Genomic DNA, 23,663 nt, shown 5'->3' with positions numbered 1-23,663 from the left:
TTTCATTCGCACCCCATAGGGTTGTGTACAAAAATCTGCGTTATTGCTGTACCGTATTACCGGCAATACTGCACACTTTCCACGGTAATTGTAAATGAATATACCCCTTAGTGTCAAAAAACTGCAATAATTACAAAATTATAGTGGAAATATTTTTTAACATCTATTCATAAAGAAGAATGTATTGCAGTCACAAAAAAGGTGATGGTGATTGAGTTTGAAGCACTGGCCTGCTCCCCATTGTCAAATGCTGTTTGGGAAGGGAGAGTGCTGAATTTTGGAGGGGTGGTTGACCCATTCACTTTAATTAGGTTCCAGTGTGTGCACTACATGTAGAAACCCCATTGCAATGAATGGAGCTCCCCAACATTGTTATGGATAGCTAGGGGATAGGTAGAAAAAATTGAGATAATGAAGAATTGTTTGTGAGGTTGGGGCAACATGTTTTTTTTCTGAGTTTTACATTTTATTGCATAAGTGCATGAAATATATCTGTATCACGCAGGTTTTTATGGGCTGGGAAAGAAATTGGATGGGTGGCAGAGACAGTTCTTAAGTTTTTAATCTTGATTCCCTTTGTTTATATTTCATTGTCATTTACTTTATTAATATTTTTAAATTGTTTATTTAAATTAAAAAAGTTTTAGAGCAGATCATGTTTATCCTGCCCTAGTGTGGCCAGTCTCTTTTGAAGAAAGATGCCATTGCTGCGGGACCTACCTTTGTCAGTTGTCTCCTTTGGTGATTCTGCTGCCTCCCTCAAAGTGGATAGGGTTCAACTGTCCTGAATTACCATGAGAGGTCTTATGCATATTGAAATTAAAAACCTTTAGAATCAGAATAGGAAGGAAGTTCAGTAAAGATAAAGGCAAAGGACAGTTATGGTTCATGTCTCGTGCCTCCGCTTTCCACTTCTAGTGTTGCCACTGTACTGCTCCATCTGTACCTGCGCAGAAATGCCAGTCTCTACTGCTTCATTATTGGCAGTTGATAATGCAGCTGCCTTAAAATAGCTGCACATACTTTTCTTGTAGCAGCTACAATTGTTTTCTGCTACCTTATTTGACAATTTTCCCCACACCTCTTTGGGTAGAGCCAAATTTACCTTTTGTTTCATATCATTGTATGTAATTTGTTTGTGTCATGATCTCTTCAATGTGCAGCGTTGCATAAAATAAAAGATAAAAATAATAATTTTCACAGGATACTGGGAAGACCTTGCTGTCCAACATAAGCTTGGACATAGGCCTATTATAGAGATTTATTAATGATATCATCTGCACTGAAGAGGAGATAGATACAATGATCTAGTCCTCACCACCAATATCAGTAATATTGCAATTAGTCTTTTAAATGCAAAGATACAGGTGCATAATGATAAATTAAATATCTCAATTTATTATAAAAAGGTGCATAGTAATTGTTTCATACTTTTGTCATGCTGCTACTAAATGTACTTAACAATAAATTTAGATCTGTAAAATAGAAACATTGAATTTGGCAGCAGAAAATGATCATCTAGTCAGCCCCTTTTGTGTAATTTGTTCCTTAATATTTTCCAAGTCTGAAGAATAACAATATGCATTCTTGACTCCTTTAACTGCATGAATTCCCATCATAACCTCTGGCAGGGCCATTTTCCTGTAAAAAAAAAGTCATTATGTTACCTTTCATTCCTCCAATCTCAAAGTCTGTCAGATTGTTGTAAAAATCCTCTTATGTTTAAAAATAGATCCTCCTTGAATATGTAACTGTATGAATAGCTCCACCTTTCTTCAAGAAGCTGATCATTATATAAAAATCAATGATGCTTCAATCAAGATAGAACAAAAAGAAAATTCTATTTTATAGAAAAAGAAATATCACATAACCACAAAACTAATATAAAATTATAACTTAATATAATTAAAGCTATACAAAAATAGAGTCCATTATTGATGAACATCTACAGGGATTTTAAAAGATGATACAATCTTTTCTGAAATTGAAAGAACTAGATACAGTGGTAAAAGTGGGGTGTATATGGTGATATGCCATACCGCCAATTCTCCTACAGCCTTCATTGTAAAACTATCAAGTTCCATTCACTTACATTCCCATTACATTTTTCAAAACGCCACTTTTATGTCATCACAACGCTCATGAGTTAAGATTTTGCCTTTTCTCACCATGCTGTTAGCGCAAGAATTTATTAAATTGTGTTGGCTGTAGTATAACTTGTGGCCGCTTTTTAATACACAATGCAAAATGCACAAAAGAGCTGTTAAGTGCGTATTGTCGCTAACCAATAACGATTGTCGAACCTCGATTTGTGTTTCCAAAGCACAAAGATTTATTCTCAAATAGTAGCAGAATAATTCAAGCGAAATAATAATAATAAGTACAGCCGTTACTTATCGCAGGCGCTCTGGATCCAGTGTGCAGTCATTCAATCCTGAAGTCTGGGGACAAGATGTCTGAACACTAGGGGGTAAATGTATCAATCTGCGGGTTCTTCAACACCCGCGTGTTCAGCTTCTTCCGCGATTAAATTTCAAGCGGCGCTGCATTGTAAAGGGTTAACTTCCCTTTACAATGCAGCGCCGCTTGAAATTTAATCGCGGAAGAGGCTGAACACGCGGGTGTTGAAGAACCCGCAGATTGATACATTTACCCCTAGATGTGAAGCTGCTGCTTATATGCACACAGGAATACTGTAATACAATGAAGATGGTATAGCTTGCTTCTATTGGTCCAGGTTGCAGGAAGGTCCAAGGGGTTGTCAATCATTGGCTAGTTCATCCTAAAGAATCCAAAGGAGGGAATCATCTCTCCAGGCGGTATGCTCTGCTCTTCCCACCAAGATTCCTTAGTCTTAAGTAGTTCATAATTCCCTATCATTCATAACTTGTGTATGCACTCTGCGATTCCTTCGCAGAGTGAACCAAACAGTAGCAAATGTTAAGAGGTTTATTATGATACCACACATGGTATGATTCCTTCAACCTGTTCCATATATTTCACTAATGTGCATATAACTTATATTATAACACATAAATACTACTATATTTCGACATAACTGACTATGTGCTGCAACTACCATTAATGTGTACTATTTTACAAGTATGCGTGTTTGTGCGAATGTATGGTAAAAGACCAAATACTGTTGCTGCCACGTGTTGTAGCTGCGTACGCCCTTCCACGCCGTAGCGTGCCCTTGTACGTTGAAGCGTACCGTACGCATCTTTTCAGACAAAGACAACCAAGTTTGCTCGATTTTAATTGAAATGACTTTATCCAATTTGCTGACTTCGACAGAGCAGACAGAGGGGCCTTAGGAGGGTTCACTGGCATTGCCGGTTCCTCCCACAGGATTTCTCATAAGTGCCCAATAATGCCGTGTTCCACCCCTGGATCCCACAGTCATAATGACCAGCTTGGCATTGTGGGACTGGAGCCTCTGTGGGTTGATGGGGCACAAAAAATGGTTAACGGGTAAAATAAAACATTTAGATATAACAAAACACCATTGTTGTTCACTTTATTCTAAAATAAACTTTCCGTACCGTACGCATCTTTTCAGACAAAGACAACCAAGTTTGCTCGATTTTAATTGAAATGACTCTATCCAATTTGCTGACTTCGACAGCTCCACCCTTTGATAGTGTAATAAACTATCACCCAATCACCATTTCAAGTACAGGATTATACAATACTTCTTCACAGACCATGATCTCGGTATCTGGTACCACCCTTTCAGTCTCTTTCTCAGTGTTACTCCTAGGAGACCATTTTCCACATTTCAACACAGTAGGAACACATTTGACACAAAAACCAATCGCTAAGATGACATAAGGAGAAGGAGCTTACCTACACTAGCAACCATTTCCTGCACCCACCTCCCCAGACCGGAGAACCATTTCACAGGGTTCAACCACGAGAACCAACCTTCCACCCTTTCCCCGACCTCATATAACGAAGAATTATGGTTCCTTCGAAATTCCCATTTCATCCATCCAGAATTTCATCCATCTTCCGGTCTATAACCTCCTTAGGGTCATCCGTATTATTGGTGATGTACGTGCAACATTTGACACCGAACTGGGTGGCCAGTGTAACACAGTATCCACCAGTAATAGAGGTGAGATAATTTAGTACCAGTCTATGTTGCACCAACTCCCTCTTGTACGCTTGTAGCTCCCTTGCAGTATACCTGAAAGTGTCATCATACATCTCAGTGATATTATCTATTAATTTAGCTAGGTCTTGGATATATTTAAAGTTTAATGTTCCCTGAGCGGTCCTGGTGAGATCTAGAGCAACCATAACTTGAAACCCAACGGTCTCACTAATCAATTTTGTAGCTATGGGCTCCTCACCAGGAATCATATTTCTCTTGCCACGGTATTCATACTGTGTGTGTAAGTATGGTGGTGATGTAGTCTTGTGAATACCAACCGTTTCTTCATGAGTAATAGTCATGATTTCAGGAACCAGTTTAGCTAAGAAGCACAAGCCCTTGGAACTCGGAGTCACCCAGGAATAAGCTTTCCTTCCACAAACAAAATACACATCATCAGGGAGAACATAAGGAACAGTATGCCCATTAATTATCTCACACAGAGTTTTGATAAAACTACCCATGCCCAGTGTCTTCATTTGCTCGAGACACGTGTCCGCATGGATGACATTCTTACAATTATCTATAGAGACTTTTCCAATGGATACCTTCTTATGTTTGGTTATCCATCAACATTCCTGCCTATTGGTGACCTTGTGAGTCTCCCTCTAAAATGAGTGTGGCGAGCCATTGTCTGATCTGATGGGTCAGCTTCCCAATTCTCCAGACGTTTTGCATGAGAGATATTTAGACACAGCAAAGATCTGTCTATGGAGTATTGTCGAAGCGTCAGACTAGGGGACCTAGTGTTATTGTACCTCCCGTCTATGGGCCTCCCACCCCTCAATTCGTGTACTTTGGATATGTTTAGAGGGAATGGCACTAGTCCTATATTATGCTGCCCTTGCGGCACGTGAGAGCACACCCAACACTCGGTTTGGTTTAGCACCTTACCCACCAGGGAGTGATAATCCTCCAAAGGATGCCCGCTCATATTCAGAGTACCGGGGGACTGGCATCGTTGGATGCATCTCTCTTCAACTAGGGAGTCACAGAACTTGCAGATACAATACTCATCAGACAATAGCCCCTCACACTGCCTCCGAGTTCCTGAGCTAGCAGACCTTTTCATAACCCCCGGACCAAGCTTGATAATGGGCTGCTCTGAGTATTCTAATAACTTTTCCTCTGCCTCCATCTCATCCGCATCACTACCAGAACCCTCCTCCGTCCTTTATCCTCCTTCACAAAAATAGAATGTCCTAGAAAGAGTAAAAACAAGGAAAATCCTGGAACAGAAGAAAAACAAAAACCGCCACTCCATCGCTGGAAAGATAGTTCTGGGGCAACGTCTCTGGTTCAGGTGTCTCGACTGCAGGCTTTAGGTCTCCCGGAACAGACTCACAAGTGACAGATCTATGTCGTCGGTCTCAGTTTTATCTTGCACCTTCTCTGGATTATGGACTCTCCTGCAGTGGGTGGAATGGACCCAAGTGTCTCTCTCTGCAACATTCAGTGATGTAGTACTGGTCAGCAGCACTTGGTACGGGCCTTCCCAACGGTCTGTTAAACAACCTGAACGTAAGAAATTGCGGATCATAACATAGTCTCCAGGTACAACACCATGACAGTTCGTTTCTGGCATACCAGGTGACAGCATTTTTAGTTTTTGTTGTTGTTGCTTTAGCTGTCTACTCATTCTTATAAGATATTGTACAGTCACTTCATTATTACACTTCAAGTCGTCTTGTGGACTCACGATCAAATGAGGTTGTCGTCCGAACAGTATCTCAAAGGTGGACAGATTAAGAGGAGGTCTAGGAGTGGTCCGAATGCTATGGAAGACCAATGGCAAAGCCTCAGGCCATGCCAACCCAGTTTAAGCCATTACCTTACCAAGCTTGTTCTTTATAGTACCATTTACTCTCTCCACCTTACCACTGGCTTGTGGTCGGTAAGGGGTGTGAAGTCTGCTACCGATCCCCATGAGTTTACACATATTTTGGAAGATATCACCAGTAAAGTGGGTACCCCTATCACTTTCAATGATTCTAGGGATACCGAACTTACATACAAAGTCTTGTACAATTTTCTTTGCAGTGAACACAGCAGTATTAGTGGCTGCCGGATATGCTTCTACCCAACCGGAAAACACATCAATACACACTAACACATACTTTAGATTCCTGCACGGTGGTAATTGGATATAGTCAATTTGTATTACCTGGAAAGGTCCGTCTGTAGGAGGGATGTGGGATGGCTCAGTTGGAATAGTTTTCCCAACATTTTTCCTCAAACAAGTAAGACATGACATTGCTTTCTTACCAGGCTGAGAGGAAAATCCGGGAGCACCAGTATGCTCTCACCAGTTTGCATATACCTTCTTTACCTAGGTGAGTCAGACCGTGTGCTGCTTCAGCCAGGCTTGGATAGTATGTTCGGGGAGCTACAGGCTTACCTTGTCTATCCCTCCAGAGTCCTGAGGACTCTTGACCACATCCCTTCGCCTTCCAGACCGCCTTTTCCTGCAGGGAACACAAATCTTGCATTTCAATTAATTTCTGCATGTCTAATGTCTGAAAAACCATAATACTGTCGGTCGATACAGTCATAGGTTGCCCTGCTGCCCATTTAGCAGCTTCGTCCGCCCTGTTATTGCCCAGTGACACTGGGTCTTCTTCAAAGGTATGGGCTTTGCACTTTATGACGGCTACTGTTCTGGGTAACTGTATCGCTGTCAGAAGTCCTTTTATGTGTTGTGAGTGTGCCACTGGCGTACCTGCTGCTGTCGTAAAGTTTCTAAGACGCCAAAGGGCCCCAAAATCGTGCACTACCCCAAAGGCGTACCTAGAGTCAGTATATATATTGGCTGATTTACCCTCTGCCAACTCACACGCTCTCCCTAATGCTACTAGTTCCGCCACCTGGGCTGAGTGAGGTGGACCAAGGGGTTCAGCTTCTACCACATCCTGATCGTCTACAACAGCGCAACCAGTACATAGCTCTCCCGTCTCTGTCTGTCTATGACAACTCCCGTCTGTATAAAGCGTAAAATCTACATTTTCTAAGGGGGTGTCACGTATGTCGGGCCTTGCAGTAAAGGTCTGATTCAGGTGTTCCATACAGTCATGCGTGTCAGTATTCTTGCCTAACTCATCATCAACCAGGGTCTCCTCACCTCCCACCCTTTGTGTCTCTAGAGACACATATGGAAGGTATGTAGCTGGATTTAAGGTGCTACATCGTTTGATGGTGATGTTTGAGGGTGCCATCAGGGCTAGTTCCCACTTTGTGAATCTAGCTGAAGAAACATGTCTGGTTTTGGCTGAGTTTAACAGAGCTGATACAGCATGGGGTGTATAGACAGTTGAATTATGTCCTAATACTACGTCCTCGCTCTTACTTACCAGAAGAGCAGTTGCTGCTACACTTCTGAGACATGTTGGGAGTGATCTTGCCACATTGTCCAATTGTGCACTGTAGTATGCTACCAGTCCGCTAGCGTCACCATGTTTCTGTGCGAGGACACCTGCTGCACAACCATCAGCTTCCATACAGTATAGTTCAAAAGGTTTTTCATAATCAGGTATTCCCAATGTAGCTGCTCTAGTCAGACTATCTTTAAGATTAAAGAACGCTTGCTCTGACTCTTCTGTGTGTACGACACGTTCTGGTTTTGACGAAGAGACTAGCTCCTGCAATGGTAATGCCAGAATAGAAAAACCTGGGATCCAGGATCTACAGTATCCACACATCCCCAGGAAAGTACAAATCTGCTTCTGGCTCTGCGGCAGAGTCATGTGTTGTATGGCCTCAATCCTGTCGGTTGTCAAGTGTCTTAGCCCCTTAGTGAGGCAGTGTCCTAAGTATTTGACCTTAGTCTGACATGGCTGTAATTTGTCCTTTGCCACCTTGTGCCCTGTTTGTGAGAGATGGAGCAACAACAATTTAGTATCATGTAAACATGACATAAAAGAATCAGAGCACAGCAACAAATCGTCCACATATTGAATTAGAACAGACCCATTGTGGGGTTGAAAGGATTGCAAACAGTCATGTAAGGCTTGGGAGAAAATACTGGGGCTGTCAATGAACCCCTGGGGCAGTCTGGTCCATGTGTATTGCACTCCCCTGTAGGAGAATGCAAAAAGGTATTGGCAGTCAGGGTGAAGAGGGACTAAGAAGAAAGCAGAACATAGATCAATGACAGTAAAGTGACTAGCAGACGGTGGAATCTGCATGAGGATGACAGCTGGATTCGGCACAACGGGGAATTGGCTCTCAACAACTTTATTAATTCCCCTTAAGTCCTGGACTAATCTATAGCCCCTCCCCCCACTCTTCTTCACAGGGAAAATGGGACTATTTGCTGTACTGGCTGTACAAATTAAAATCCCTTGTTGTAATAGCCTTTCAATAAAAGGATATACCCCTAGTTCCACCTCCGGTTTTAATGGATACTGTGGGATTTTTGGAGCTATCCTACCACTTTTTAGATTGACCATGACAGGGGCTACGTTTGCCATCAGTCCAGTGTCCTGTCCATCTCTGGTCCATAGTGAACCTGGTATTTCCAGCAGCATCCCCTTTACTTGAGATGGACTTTGTTCTATAACAGAAGAGTGTAACATTAACCTTTGAGGGGTGTCCAATATATCCTGTACCTCATGTGCGACCTTCTCCGGTATATCTAAGAACACACCATCAGAAGTACAGTATATGACACATCCCATTTTACATAACATGTCTCTTCCCAGCAAGTTAGTAGGAGCCGTTGCAGCCAAGAGAAACGAATGCTTGGTATGCAGGGGCCCGATAGTAACTTCAGCAGGTTTAGTTAGTGGATAATGCAACACTTTTCCCATTACCCCCATGGCTGGAACGGTTTTACTGGTCACCTGTAGATTGAAAGAAGAGGTTATCACAGATCGGGCCGCCCCTGTATCTACAAGAAAGGTTTGTTTCCTACCAGCTATGTCAACTATCATTGTTGGTTCTGCTCTCTGACTCTCAGTTAACCTCACTGGCTGTAGATTACAGGTATGACCTGACCCCTAGCGCTGACTATCATTTTCCCGCTCAATATTTGCTGCTATAACATGCGCAGGTAACTGTGTGTTCTCTTGCCTATGTGTGTTTCTCCGTGGAGGATACCTATATGATTCCTTATCCATATGTGTATCCTGTCTTGCTTTTTTTACAATCTCTTGCGAAATTGCTTTCTTCGTTACACTTGAAACATCTGATTATTCTATATTTCTTGTTATGTGGGTTGTATGCTGGTGGTCGTGTATGCATCCCCTCTAGAGTCTGTATACTTACCGTCATTAACCTATTACTTTTCTCTTCCTTTTTTCTAAAAAGGTTTTTGTCATGCTCCACAGCAGACTCCCTAAGAGAATCTACTGTGATGCTTCTCCAATTAGGTAATGTGGTTTGTACTCTCGTCTTTAAATTTTCTCTAAGGCCAACCATTAATACTCCTACAGCTACCTCTCTGTGATGTGGGTCCTCACCTATGGTGGATATCCCAGTAAACCGTGTTATCGCTGCTATAGCTCTAGCAAAGTAATCTGAGGCTATTTCACTATCCTTTTGTTTTATGGTGAAAATCTTACTCCAATTTACTACTACTGGAAAATAGATGGCTAAGGCTAATTTGTTCTATATTTTCTTGGTTAATCTCATCAGTCAAGGTGTCATCTTCGTCCAACAAACAATCTCTAATAAATTTTTGTATGTCAGTATGGGGAGGAAGACACGCCCTCAACACTACACGCCAATCCTTATTGGTTGGTTCGTGTGCATTTCCTAAGTCTTTAACAAATTTCTGACACTTTGCCAACTCTTTTCTAGGATCTGGGAATTCAGTCATAATGGAACGTAACTCTGATCTAGTCCAAGGACAATGCATTGTAACATTTCTTAAAGGAACTACACCATCCTTATCCTTATCCGGTTTCCCATTGGGAACTGATATTGTGCGGACTGGGTACGCACCCACTGGTTCACTGGTTTCAGAAATCACTACCGGATCTGCTGTTTCAAGATTTAGAACGCTATCACTCCTAGTGATCACACTACTCTCACCTATCTCAGCCATTGCTTCTTTCCCATACTTACGCTGAACCTCTAGTATATTAACAACATGAGCAATGGCCAAAATCACAGTAGGTTCATCTTCATCTTCTGATACATTTGTTTTAAACTGGCTTAAAACAGGATACAACTTAGCAATTTCTCTTTTTCTAGTTTTAATAACGGCTGTACTTACCCCTTCCGCTACATAAGGTGGCGGGGGCGCGCTTGCGCTGAGTTCGCCACGCTTCTCAACGGTTATTTCTGCCCTGCGCGCGCTTTTCACCATGCCTACTTCCGCTGTGCATTCGCTGCTCTGCCACGTGTTACCTTCCATTTGCCACAATTTTAAACAATCATTATGTTTATTCCTCACTTTTGTTGACTTAATCAACCATACTTTATCTTTTACAGTATTTAGTACCTCTGCATTAAAACTCCCTATTGTTGGGAAAGGCCTATCACGATCTTTGGTCATCTTGACCCACGTGTCACAATACACAGTTGCGTATGCGCCATATTTCTTTCACATGAGAAACCTCGCTGAACCAATAGGCCCTTCCTTAGGCAGTACACTGGCCATCTCTAACGTATGCTTAGCACCCATGTTGAACAATACCTTCTACACGGAACACAGACACACCGCAATGCTCTGTTCCTTCCGGCCAACAATACCCTTTTATGTGGAACACAGACACACCGCAATGCTCTGTTCTTTCCATCCAACAATTTCAACCCTGTTGCTACAATCACCGCTAGAGATCTCTAATGCCCGGTGGACGTATTTCCGCTAGCTGCATCCACTAGCTTTCTCTTGTTCTGAACAAGAATCCCTCACACAGAAATAGTTCCTCGATAGCCCGGCTATCTCAAATTTCTGTTGAGTTTATTATAACTGGTAGCACCAAGTCGATACAATCAACCAGACTTTCCAATATAATTCCTTCACGCACTTCCAATTTTACCCTCGCGGTTGTGTTTACCTTGCGGTTAGATCGCACCGCCTACTAATACTAATTATCAGTAAACCTTGCGATCTATTGGTGGCGATTCGCGAAAACCCGGTTTTCGCACTCGGTATACCTGCCCTGTATACCGGCCTTCAGTTGGGCAACCTGCCTCGTCAGACAGCAACTGAGCACAATGAATAATAAACAGTGTATCTACGTTACAAAATCACACACTATACACCTTTTCTGCGCAGAAAATCAAAAGTTCCCAACAATAGTAATAATGTCTCAGAGGCTTTCACAAGTAATTATACGATGCACATATAATAACTATCAAAACAATTGTTTAACCACATGGCAAATCTACCGGAAGTTCGCGTACGCACAGCAGGAAATACACATCCGCTAAGCAATGCAATACAGTTAAAACGCACAATGACAGTAAAAGAAACAGTTTTCTCTTTTGTCCCTAGGTTCTAGTTAGCGTGCCCTAGACAATGCAAAATGGACATTCGGTTTCACAACACAGAGTAAAATTCAGGTTTTGAACACATTGCGTTCTTACCCGTATATGACGCGTCTCCACCCTTTGTTGAGGAACCGAAATCCGTTGGTCTTGCTTATCGTCTGGCAACGAAACCTCCAAAGCTGACGTGCCCCCAAATTGTTAAGTGCGTATTGTCGCTAACCAATAACGATTGTCGAACCTCAATTTGTGTTTCCAAAGCACAAAGATTTATTCTCAAATAGTAGCAGAATAATTCAAGCGAAATAATAATAATAAGTACAGCCGTTACTTATCGCAGGCACTCTGGATCCAGTGTGCAGTCATTCAATCCTGAAGTCTAGGGACAAGATGTCTGAACACTAGATGTGAAGCTGCTGCTTATATGCACACAGGAATACAGTAATACAATGAAGATGGTATAGCTTGCTTCTATTGGTCCAGGTTTCAGGAAGGTCCAAGGGGTTGTCAATCATTGGATAGTTCATCCTAAAGAATCCAAAGGAGGGAATCATCTCTCCAGGGGGTATGCTCTGCTCTTCCCGCCAAAATTCCTTAGTCTTAATTAGTTCATAATTCCCTATTATTCATAACTTGTGTATGCTCTCTGCGATTTCTTCGCAGAGTAAACCAAACAGTAGCAAATGTTAAGAGGTTTATTATGATACCACACATAGTATGATTCCTTCAACCTGTTCCGTATATTTCACTAATATGCATGTAACTTTAATATAACACATAAATACTACTATATTTCGACATAACCGACTATGTGTTGCAACTACCATTAATGTGTACTATTTTACAAGTATGCGTGTTTGTGCGAATGTATGGTAAAAGACCAAATACTGTTGCTGCCACGTGTTGTAGCTGCGTACGCCCTTCCACGCCGTAGCGTGCTCTTTTACGTCGTAGCGTACCGTACGCATCTTTTCAGACAAAGACAACCAAGTTTGCTCGATTTTAATTGAAATGACTTTATCCAATTTGCTGATTTCGACAGGGCAGACAGAGGGGCCTTAGGAGGGTTCACTGGCATTGCCGGTTCCTCCCACAGGATTTCTCATAAGTGCCCAATAATGCCGTGTTCCACCCCTGGATCCCACAGTCATAATGACCAGCTTGGCATTGTGGGACTGGAGCCTCTGTGGGTTGGGAGGGGCACAAAAAATGGTTAATGGGTAAAATAAAACATTTAGATATAACAAAACACCATTGTTGTTCACTTTATTCTAAAATAAACTTTCCTCTGACTCATAGAATTTAATAGAATTCCAATTGAAAGTTGTATTTCAGTGGGAAATAAAAAACAAACAAAGCATAAAGTACAACACAACTGTTCTCTTAGACACATGGTGCTAAATATGTGTGCCCATGCAGTCGAGTAGTGTTTTTATGGGCAGCTTATGGAAGTCCTATTAGAGGCTTTTTTTTTTTTCTTTCATTTTTTTCTCTTGTTAGAATAAATTCAGTCACTCCTGTGCAATAGCGTGCAGTATTTTTTTTCCATTCAGGTGGGGGTTTCCTCCTCACTTAAATATGAATACTGAAAGAAGTAAAATGATAAGGTATACATCCACATAGACTGGAAGTATAATTATCAAAAATTGAGGTACACCCCCATCTCACAGCTTTTGTGTAGAAATACAGTACAAAATAATGAGCTAAGAAGAAAAAAGCAGGTTAAAATTAAAACCAAAAGAATGTATATGTATATTTTTACAGCCTCATATCCTAAAGTCCAAAAAAATTATACTTTAACGGGATAGTAAGGGGTTGTGACTGATTACTGTTCCATACTAAGATGAGAGAGAAAGACAGTGAGTGAATTGCGGAGCACTTATGGGAAATGACAAAAATAAAACTAAATAAAACTTTTATTTTATTGATTAAAATGATATCTGCAAATACTCTATTATGTGAAATATTAAAAGGTAAAGAGATGGTATTAATAAAGTTTAGAAAAGTTAAAATTGTTGTCGTGAAGACCGACAGTATCCTAATGTATCCATATGTCAATAATCAGTACGCAGATAGAGATAATTATAATCCCTCACAATAAGTGTATATTCATAAGGTGCTCTATTTATGTCCTCATTAGATTGTATTTTGATTGCATTGCCCAAGATTAGGGAGAGAAACGGATTACTGCAAATAGCAAATGTAAGTGCCCCAGTGTCTGGGCACTCACAGTATATTTCTACCATTGCTGTATAGATCACTAATTTATTGAATTAAGGGAACTAAAGTTGCCGTAAAATACATTACAATGCGTAATGCAGAAGTTCACTGTTAATGTTAAACAGAGATGGAGTATGCACTTCATAATGGTTGTACTTTCAATAGTATTTTCCCATCATAGTGAATACAGGAGTAGAATCACTATAGTCAATCAGGGATTAGGGGATATTCAATGTGCCTGGAGTCACCGGAAAAACTGTATAAATGCTTAGTTTGATAGCCAGTACTAAGTAGGTGGGTAACAGTATAAAAAAAAATCACTCAAACATTGTCCTAAACACAGGAACACCATGAGGTGTTCTCGTCAAATATAGTATTACTTAAAGCAGATCAGTTGTTACATTGTGTCCAGTGTATGTTTTAGACATGGGTTATCAAAGGGCTTTCTCATGGCAGAGTAACAGACATGAATAGGAAAATTAGCATAGCATCATTGTTAATCTAAATAGAATACAGGAATATAATGGTTGTACCGCCAAGGTGTGAAAGTATCCCTATCTCGGCCTGTCTATAAAGGGACTGGACATAATTAAAATAAAGGACGGATACTGTAAAAAATATCTTAATAACGGGCCGACGTTCATTTTGCAAAGGCTTGCTCATGAACCAAACCAGGCAGCCTAACTTTCAGGGTTTTAAAAAACGAGCTAACTAATCAGTATAATGACTGGTTCATTGATGAAAGGGCTAGTAATTACTGTAGTGAGAGGCAAGCTTGGACTGCTGTTACATAGCAATGTTTGTGTATGTCAACTCCATTAATAGTGAGAATGCAGCGAATTGCCTCAAAATTAATTGTAAGGAGGATTGTGAAGTAGGATACGGTTGATAATATTATATCTCCAAAGATGTTAAATTCATACTGTATAGACATGTGACACAAATATATGTTCCCAGTGTTGAGGAGGGAAAGGGTATCATATTAGTATCATAGAATCTCAGTGGAGGACTTTAGTTGTTTCATGTTCCTAATACTAAGCTACAGTGACAATGTGCGATTAAGTATATGGAGAAAAAGTGTGAAAATATGAGATTAAGGTAAATTGTATTCCTTATACACAAACAGATCGTACTTCTTATATCCATTCATGGAGATGAAATCCTTAAAATGATGTTATTATAAAGGCAAAAAGAGTTTGATTCAGATAAAAAATTAAAATTGTTGCTCTCACTAAGACTGTTGAGTGAGAGACAGAATAACATAAGTCTGGTTTCCCTTCTGAGGAGCTCATTCTCTGTCGCCCCTAGTACTTTGCTGGACTTTTTTCATTCCATAGGCTAATAAGCCTATGGAATGGAAAGTGTCTTGCAGCCGGTGTGAGGACTTTAAATTTTTACTGATCATATAGACCCAAAATGTTCCAATATTCCCTGTTTAAGCATCATATTGGGTTTTCCTGCATGGGCAGACCATACAGTAAATTACACCTTAAGTTTCACAAATAATAAAATCTGTTATCCTCTAAATATCATTAAATTTAGTTCTACACCTTCTCTATCCCCATGCACAATTTGGATCAGTTGTTCCTTCCCACTCTCTAATTACCTACCCTAGCAAATACACATTCATCCACATCTCTCACATGTCTTCATCATTTTACACTCTCTATTTAAACTCACTCTTTCTCCTATTCACTTTAACTAGACCCCTCTCCAAACTCTTCTTCTCTCTCCAGCATTCTGTTTCTCCCTCCCCTATTTTTATTTCCCCTTCACTACTTCTTTACACAAAATCTAATTTATTCCCTGCACCCACCAAAGTCTCTAGTCTACATAAGCAAAACATACCTCACACACACACAAATAATCCTCTCATGTCCTCTATCACACCCTGCTCATTCTCATGACTGCTAGTGACATCTCACCTAACCCTGGCCACATTAAATCCCCACTATCAGCTCCTTGTTCCTCCATTCTGACCCTTCTTTCTTTAGGAGTGATTGTTCCTGTCTCATAGGAACAGAAAAGGTTTCTATTCAAACCTTTTCTTTTTCAAAAATGAGAAATGTAGGAGGAGTTGTAATGTATATGGGGGGAAGGGGGGGTGCTGTTCTTATTTTATATATCAGGGATCCCAGATTTTATGAAACTTAGCAAGTGTATCAGGAGGTGGACTTTTTAAGCTGACACTCTATCCTCCCAGGAGAGTACTCCTTTCAAATGGAGGTGTTTGGTCTACTGGTGAAAATTGGGTTCAGGCGAAGGTCAACCTGATGGCCACTCTGCCATCTGTAGTGGACACGATAATGGCAGCAGAGCCAGGATTGAGGCTTCCACTAAGGCATTAAAATACGTGATAAATCAGGTGCAGAGGGCCAGGGCTAGTAATTACCACATATAAATAAACAAACGTTAGCCAGCCTAAAGCTTCAGATAATAATAATAGGGAAAGGCGGCTGTCAAAAAGGGGCTGCCACAGCCCCTCAAAAGTAAAAATCAAAAAAATCAAAGCTTATAGACAGCGCTCTAAATCCCCATGTAACTAATAAAAAATATAAAAATGGCCGAGTTCACAAATGGACATAAGCTGCAGTGTAATACATAGTAAAAATATTTATTATACAAAAAAACACAATAAATCTATTATTAGTAAGGTAAATACCAATAAAAGAAAAAAGTAAAACAGTATGAAAAACCAAACATATATCAGTATTAAAGGGAGCAATCAGTAAACAGGTCCTCTCCAGTGTTAGTATTCTAAAAAGAGCTATCAGTGTCAAAGCTTCTTTAGCACATATTTCCTTTCCATGAGAGTAAAGCTAAAGCCTCTCAATGCGCATATCCTTCCATTAGAGCTGACAATCCAACGTTTATCAGGAGTCTTGAGAGACACTAAATCAAATCTGCATACGGTACAAGGGAAAATAAATGTAAGAAAAAATTTCAGTTTACCCAGATCCTGGGATAGTAATTGGAAACAGTGTTTGCAGTTCTGTCCTCTCCATTGCAATCTCCACTGAGGCATTATCTTCTGTCTCAATGTCCGTTTCTGTATCCGGACCTTAATCATCTGGCTTTAATGGTGTTTTTTTGTTGAAGCTGGGATCTTAAGGGCTTTTCGGAAGTCGTTATCCACACCTTGTCGAAGGCAGGAAAGCTGGTGTCAGCTACAAATGATCACATATATTGTTTGGTGTGAATAAAGGGGTTTTTACACTTCTTATTTTTGGCTTTCTCATCTTCTTTCAAGTATTCAGGACACTCTTGACAGAGAACTATTAAGGTTCACATTTCAGCCCTGTCTATTTACTTTCCAAAAAAGATGGTTCCTTTTCCGGAGATGAAAAATTTCTTGCACCTTCCACCTCTGTATGTCCCACCAACAGCACCATGGGACCTGAAATAGGTTCTTTCTGTCCTCCAGCTTCCACCATTTGAGCCCTTGAAGACCTCGATCAATGGCTTTTGACATGGAAAATAACTTTCGTTCTTCATCTAGAAAGGGTCTCAAAGTTGTGAGTACTAACATGCAAATCTCCTTTTCTAATATTTCACGAAGATAGGGCATTTTGAGTACTCCTCCTTCATTCCAATCTAAACTTCTATCTGGTTTTCACCACTATTAAGTATTTGTTATCCTTTTTTAACAAAATCCTGATCTTCGAGTGATCACAACCATCTCACCTTACTGAATGTAGTCAGATCATTAAAAATGTATTTGGAGAGGACTACAGGTATTCATAGGACAGTCTTTCTTCTGGTTCCTTATAAATGTAGAAGAGGAAAACAGATTATCGAAAGGTGTATCAAGGCCACTTTTAATCAGGCTTATACAGGTTCCGGTAATCGGTGTCATGAACTTACCTGTTCCCCGCTCCGCTGCTCTGTCGGCGATGTCTGGCAGCTGTCATGTCTCCGGCGGGTCAGCGCTTTCTTCTGCTCGCGTCCCCGCACTTCCGGCTTCTCTCAGCGGCAGGTCATGTGACTCCTGGGCAGGGAATTCAAACTCTATATCTCCTCTGCTCTGACACACTATCTGTGTCAGAGCAACATGTTTCCTGCTTCTGGCTCCCTCTCCTGTGTTCCTGACCCCTGTGCTCCTGCCTCCTGTGTTCTCCTGCATTGTTCCAGATACCTGTGTACCGACCTGGCTGTGTTCTGGCAATCCTTTGGTGTCATCCCTGGCACTGTGTAATGGACCGATTCCTGTGTACCGAGCCGGCAGTGTTTCTGGCTATCTTCTGGACTCTCCCCTGGCACCACGTATTGGACCATCTCCTGTGTACCGACCCGGCTGTGTTCCCGACTATCCTTTGGTCTTATCCCCAGTACTTTGCATAGGACAGATACCGTGCACCGAACCGGCTTCCGTTCCAGACTACCATTCTCTGGAATCCAAGGTTAGTGTGCTTTATTTACTTGCACCCACCTGTCCTAATTCCTCCTGCCTATCCATCACATAGAACTTTCTCCTTACGTCAGTAGGCTAACCTGGGGGTCGCAACCTGCGGTTCTCCGGCAGCAAAACCCATCCTGCCTTGCGGTGGTTCTTAGTGAAGACCGGGAGGGCCGTTAGACTCCGCGCCCTAGGTAAGCCTGCGAAAATACTGACTAAGGTAACCTGAACTGTAACAATCTGGTTCCAGAGACAATTTCAGCTCACTTAGTGAATTCTTCCTAGGTGGCGTGGGATGATGCCTTGACCGAGCAGCTATGTTAAGAAGCAACTTAATCCTCTGTTCACACTTTTACTAGGTTTTACTGTATTCATATTTCTGCATACAAATAGGTTAGTTTTGGATGAAAGGTTGTACATTCAGCATTTTCTGAGCATACCCTCCCCTAGGGGCATCTTTGGAATGTCCTCATGGTAGCAGTGTCCTCCATATAGCAAGAAGGAGATGAGGATTTTTTTTACTAATTTTAGATCCATTTTTCCGCCTCCATATGGGTAGACATTGCGATCCCACCCATTATGCTCAGTGTTTCAGTTCTAAATATTGATTGGAATGTAAATTTGTTCTTTCTGTTCTCCTGTTTACCCTATACTATCAAATGTTTAAACCCTAAGTGCCCAGATCCTGCTTACCCAGCTCAGTCCCTTCGTAGCAGTATCGCCTAGATGAAAATGGATAAAAGGATTTAATGTGAGTACAATAATCCTCTTTTCCCATATTTGTGATTGGTTGGCATGTGGGAAACTGCTCCTGATTGGCTAGAGGTTTCCAGTGTGAGTGCTACATGTAGAAGCTCAAATGAAACTCCCCAACATTTTTATTTGTTTTCCCCCCCACATCAATAGCGATTCAATTAGTCAATTAGTCTCTATTGATGTGGCATCAAAGCTTCCAGGACTCCTCCACATTGCCAGCCAGTCACATTGTCACATATTTTTGTTATTCCTTCCCCAATGGACTGCAAGAGATTAAGAAAGAAGAAAAAAAAATATTTTATTCTAATTTAAATAAAACAGTAAACAAGGTTTTCAGAAGTGTTTTATTTAAAAAAAAAAAAAGAATTTTTTTTTGTTTGTATGTGTTTATTTGTTTTACTATTGTAATATAATGGTCGGGGGTTTTACCTGCTTCTATCCAGTGAGTTCTCTGTAAAGGGCAGATGATGATGTGTATACCAGGACAACTGAGTTGGGTTGGGAAAGTCCATGTGCTTTACGTCACAGAGCTTGTAGCTTCTGGGACGATGGCATGCAGTATTTCCCAATCACCCCTCCCTCTGTAGAGGCCAGCATTGTTCTAACGAGTCCGGTGAGCAGGCACTTGCATTAAATTAAGTGATACTTTGGCACAATCAGTGCAAACTTTTCTAACCTGTAGCTTATTGTCTTGTAATATTTTAAAACTTAATGACTTATAATAATATTCCATGTTGCATGAATTGGAGCAGCAATTTAGACAAAGCTTAGCTTTATAAATTGTATGACTGTGGGTGAAAAAAGACCAGTTATCTATAAAATGGTTTATATTGTATCAGTGGGGTCACAAAGGTGAGTTCTCTATTGCATAGTCTATGTTGTGTGTATGTGGGCACAAAATCAAGTTCTCTACAGATTGTCCATATTATATGCACAGGGTCATAAATATCCCACCTCTAGTAATTGTTCCATATTGTATGAATGGGACATAAAGACAACATCTTTTGTAAATGATCTATATTGTATGAATGGGAGCATGAATCCTATGTCTCTAGCTTATTCTCCATATTATATAAATGGGGACATATAGACCACCTCTTTAGTAAATGTTCATATTGTATGAATGGAGGCATAATGTGGTATATTTACTGAAGCTTCTAAGTAGCAAATTGGAGGGTTGGCCATTACAACCAATCATATTCTAGCTCTCTCTCTATATATATATGTGTGTATATATATAAAAAAAAAAAAATATATATATATATGTATATATGTGTGTATATGTACATATATATGTGTGTGTGTGTGTGTATATATATATATATATATATATATATATATATATATGTATATATATCTGTATATATAATATTAATAACTGGATCCTGCTTTTCTGTTGGTCAACTACAGCTGTCTCTTGCTTTCTTTTTCTCAGAGGGTGTTTGTTTATCACATACGAGATCCAGGCTCTGAGAAAAGCTATTACAGTTGATACTCAAGCAGTACAGCAGGAGAAGCTCAAGTCATATATTTACTTGCACACTGTTTCATTAGATCAAAATAACTTCAAAGGTAAGAAACATTTCTAGCAGACACAATATTGTATATTGTTTCTATTATTATCAAATGTATTAGTATGGCTCAGGATAAACATTTGTAATGTAAATGTAATTGTACAGATATGAGAAGACACTAACCTGCATGCAGGGGCGGATCTAGACTTTATGTTTAGGGGGGGCGATTTTGCATAATCACGCCCCTCCTTTGCTCTGATTGGCTGGCCTGCGTTAACCCCGCCTTCCGCCCGCGATTGGCCCCGCCCCCTCCCATTGTGGTCGCCGGCTGGGACCACTCTGATTGGCTGGCCCACATTTAGCCCCGCCCCCCGCTGGCGCTTAGCCCCGCCCCTCCCATTTTAATCGGCGGTTGGGACCTAGCTTTTTGCTGCTAGGGGGGGCGAATGCCCCGATCGCCCCCCCCTGGATCCGCCACTGCCTACATGCCATATAAAGGTACTTATGTTGGCCACAGGGTTGCGTCAAAACTGGGCTTGTCTCCAAAACACAAATGTAATGTGCCACACTCAGGTGCTCATGTAGAGTTGAGTGTAAGTCATTTTTTGTGTAATATTCAGCACTATCATGGATTGAGAATGCTGTCATTCACAAAATTGTGGAGCTGCTAATTTACAGATTTGTGAGTCTCCTGTCTTAGTTTTCTTAATTGCGTTTGAGAGGTAGAAAGGTTCTGTTTGTTCGTTTACAATATAACACTGTAACGTCCAAGATACTCACTGTTCTTTGAGGTCTTGTCACATTTAAATTATTCCATTCTGTTTGAAAATGAAATTCAGAGAAATCTTCACAACTGTTCATAGATCTTGTTTTTTATGCTATATTTGCACATCTAACTTTGGTGCAAATTGTCGCACACCAGGCTCTCAGGCCCTGTAACTTACCTCTCCGCTGTCTTTCCAAGCTGTCCCTGTGGTCCTCAGGCTGTGCTGGTTTCAGATCTCTCTGCAAGATGCTGCCCAGTCTGTCTCCACTCCAGAGATCCCTCCAGATTCAGGGTATGAGCGCAGCCATCTTGGATTCGATCACATGATTCCTCTCAGCCAATCCGGGGATAGCAGCCTCTTCTTCAGGTTTCCCCTCAAAAACCAGTTCCTGGGAGCTGCTATCTTGGATATAGTCACCTGATCCATCTCAGCAACTCAGAGTGCTGCTTCTGCCCAGTTGACTGCAGTCTCCAATCAGGAATCAACAACTACTATAAAACAATTTCCTGCAGCCCTTACTTGCTGCCAGTACACCATTGTTATTTCAAATGCCAACCTGATTTCCAGCAGTCTGCAATCCTTTCTGTTGTTCTAGTTCAGACAGTGGAGTCTGCATTCCGGTTCCAGCATTCCAGTTCCTTTACGGTTCCGTCATCCAGCATTTTGGTTCCATTCTGGTTCCAGCATTTCAGTTCCATTCCGGGTTCAGAAATTCAGTTCCTGTCTGGTCTTCTCTTCTAGTTAATCACAACCTGTCCCTGTCCTTTCACATACATGCAAAGGAACATATTTAGGCCACCCATGTATATAGTCACCAACCTAACTCCAGAGACACAACCTGTTACGATAATGACTTTGGGTAGGTGCCACTGACTGATATTGGCACAACTAAACAGGGAGGCGCGGAGTCTAATGCACCCCCGGTGTTCACCAGGGACTCCCCAAAAGGAGGTATGGACTTGGCTGGTTGAGGTGCGCAGGTCGTGGTTCTCCAAGTTAGTTATCAGTGCAGCGGAAGAGAACAGGAGTGGTAGTGCAGTCTGGTTCAGATGGCAAACAATAGCGCAGTACACAAGCATAATCCAGAGGTTTGGTCAGAAACGAGCCAGTGTTCAGCATCCAGATAACGAACAAAGCCATATCGCAGAACAAGAGAGTAGTCAGGGACAAGCCAGGGGTCAGAAGCCAATATAGCAAACAACAGGAACAAGGGTACAGGAGATAGAACACTGGAGCTGGTGAAACCAATACTCTGGCACCAGACTGATGAGAGGAAGTGCCTAATATGCCCTAACATGGCCCCTTGGTAGGACATTATATCAGGTGCACCTGACCATTGGCATGCCGTGGGAGAGAAGCGTCCCCTTGCCTAGCAATGAGACGCGGGCCTACTGCGCATGTGTGTGCAGCAAAACCCGGAAGTGCGTCCCGTTGCTAGGCAATGGGACATGATTCGGAACAGAGACAGGCATCCGTCCCCCCGGCACGTATGCACAGTGCGGGGATGGAGCCTGACACAACCCAGCCTAGCTACAGCAGATTATCAGGCGTGATATATTCTCTTACGCTTTAGAGACTGTGTTAAAAAATCTGTATTTTGTATTTTCACACACTATATTGTTATAATGTATATGGAAGTTTTTTATAATTCTTCCTAATTTTGTCTTGTTTGTCAATAATTGGCACCTTCTTAGAAAAGAAGATATGTGCAACTCATAATAAACACATAATTGTGTAATTTTTACTGTATTTTTATGTATTTGCATACGCTCCGTCCCTTTTGCAGCCCATGAATCGGGATGTCCAGCCAAAATTGGGACAGTTGGGAGGTCTGTACCTTCCCTGTCTGCTTCTGCATTGTCTGCCTCTGACCTTGCACCTGTGTTGCCCTTTGTGTTCCCTGGCCTATCTCTTAACATATGTAAATAACTACACTATATGGACAAAAGTATTTGGCCGCATCTGTTAATTATTCAAGCACTTAGCCATGCAGTCTCCATCTGCCAACATTTGTGATACATAATGGGTCATTTTGAAGAGGTGAGTGACTTCAAGCGTGGTACTATGACAGGATACCACCTTTGCAATAAGTCGGTTTGTGAAATTTCATCCCTGCTGGATATTTCACGGTCAACTGTATAGTGTTAGAAAGTGGAAGCGTTTAGGAACAACAGCAACTCAGCCATGACGCGGAATACCACATAAAATACCCGAGCGGGGTCAACAACTGCTAAGGCGCATGGTACGTAAAAGTTGTCAACGTTCTGCTGATTCCATAGCTGAAAAGTTACAAACTTCCACTGGCATTAATGTAAGCACAAAACCTGTGTCGCGGGAGCTTAATGGAATGGTTTTCCATGGCCGCGCAGCTGCATGCAAGCCTCACTTCACCAAGACCAATGACAAGCGTTGGATGA

General features: G+C 41.3%; 1 protein-coding gene across 2 annotated transcripts in view; it reads left to right on the top strand.

Moving 5' to 3' along the window:
• Positions 1-23,663, top strand: part of SERAC1 (serine active site containing 1) — a 305,705-nt gene that overhangs the window by 106,615 nt on the left and 175,427 nt on the right. Inside the window, exon 4 of one of the 2 annotated variants that reach the window (XM_075203405.1) lies at positions 20,401-20,537. The exons of the other annotated variant lie outside the window; for it this stretch is intronic. Within the exon in view, the coding sequence (XP_075059506.1) occupies positions 20,401-20,537 (137 nt within the window). The remainder of the gene's footprint in view (positions 1-20,400; positions 20,538-23,663) is intronic. 2 annotated transcript variants of the gene reach the window in all.

Source organism: Mixophyes fleayi, chromosome 3 (assembly GCF_038048845.1).
Source record: "Mixophyes fleayi isolate aMixFle1 chromosome 3, aMixFle1.hap1, whole genome shotgun sequence".
In the NCBI taxonomy this organism is placed as follows: Eukaryota; Metazoa; Chordata; class Amphibia; order Anura; family Limnodynastidae; genus Mixophyes; species Mixophyes fleayi.
Note: the sequence above shows the minus strand (reverse complement) of the source record. Positions and strands in the feature narration are given on the sequence as shown.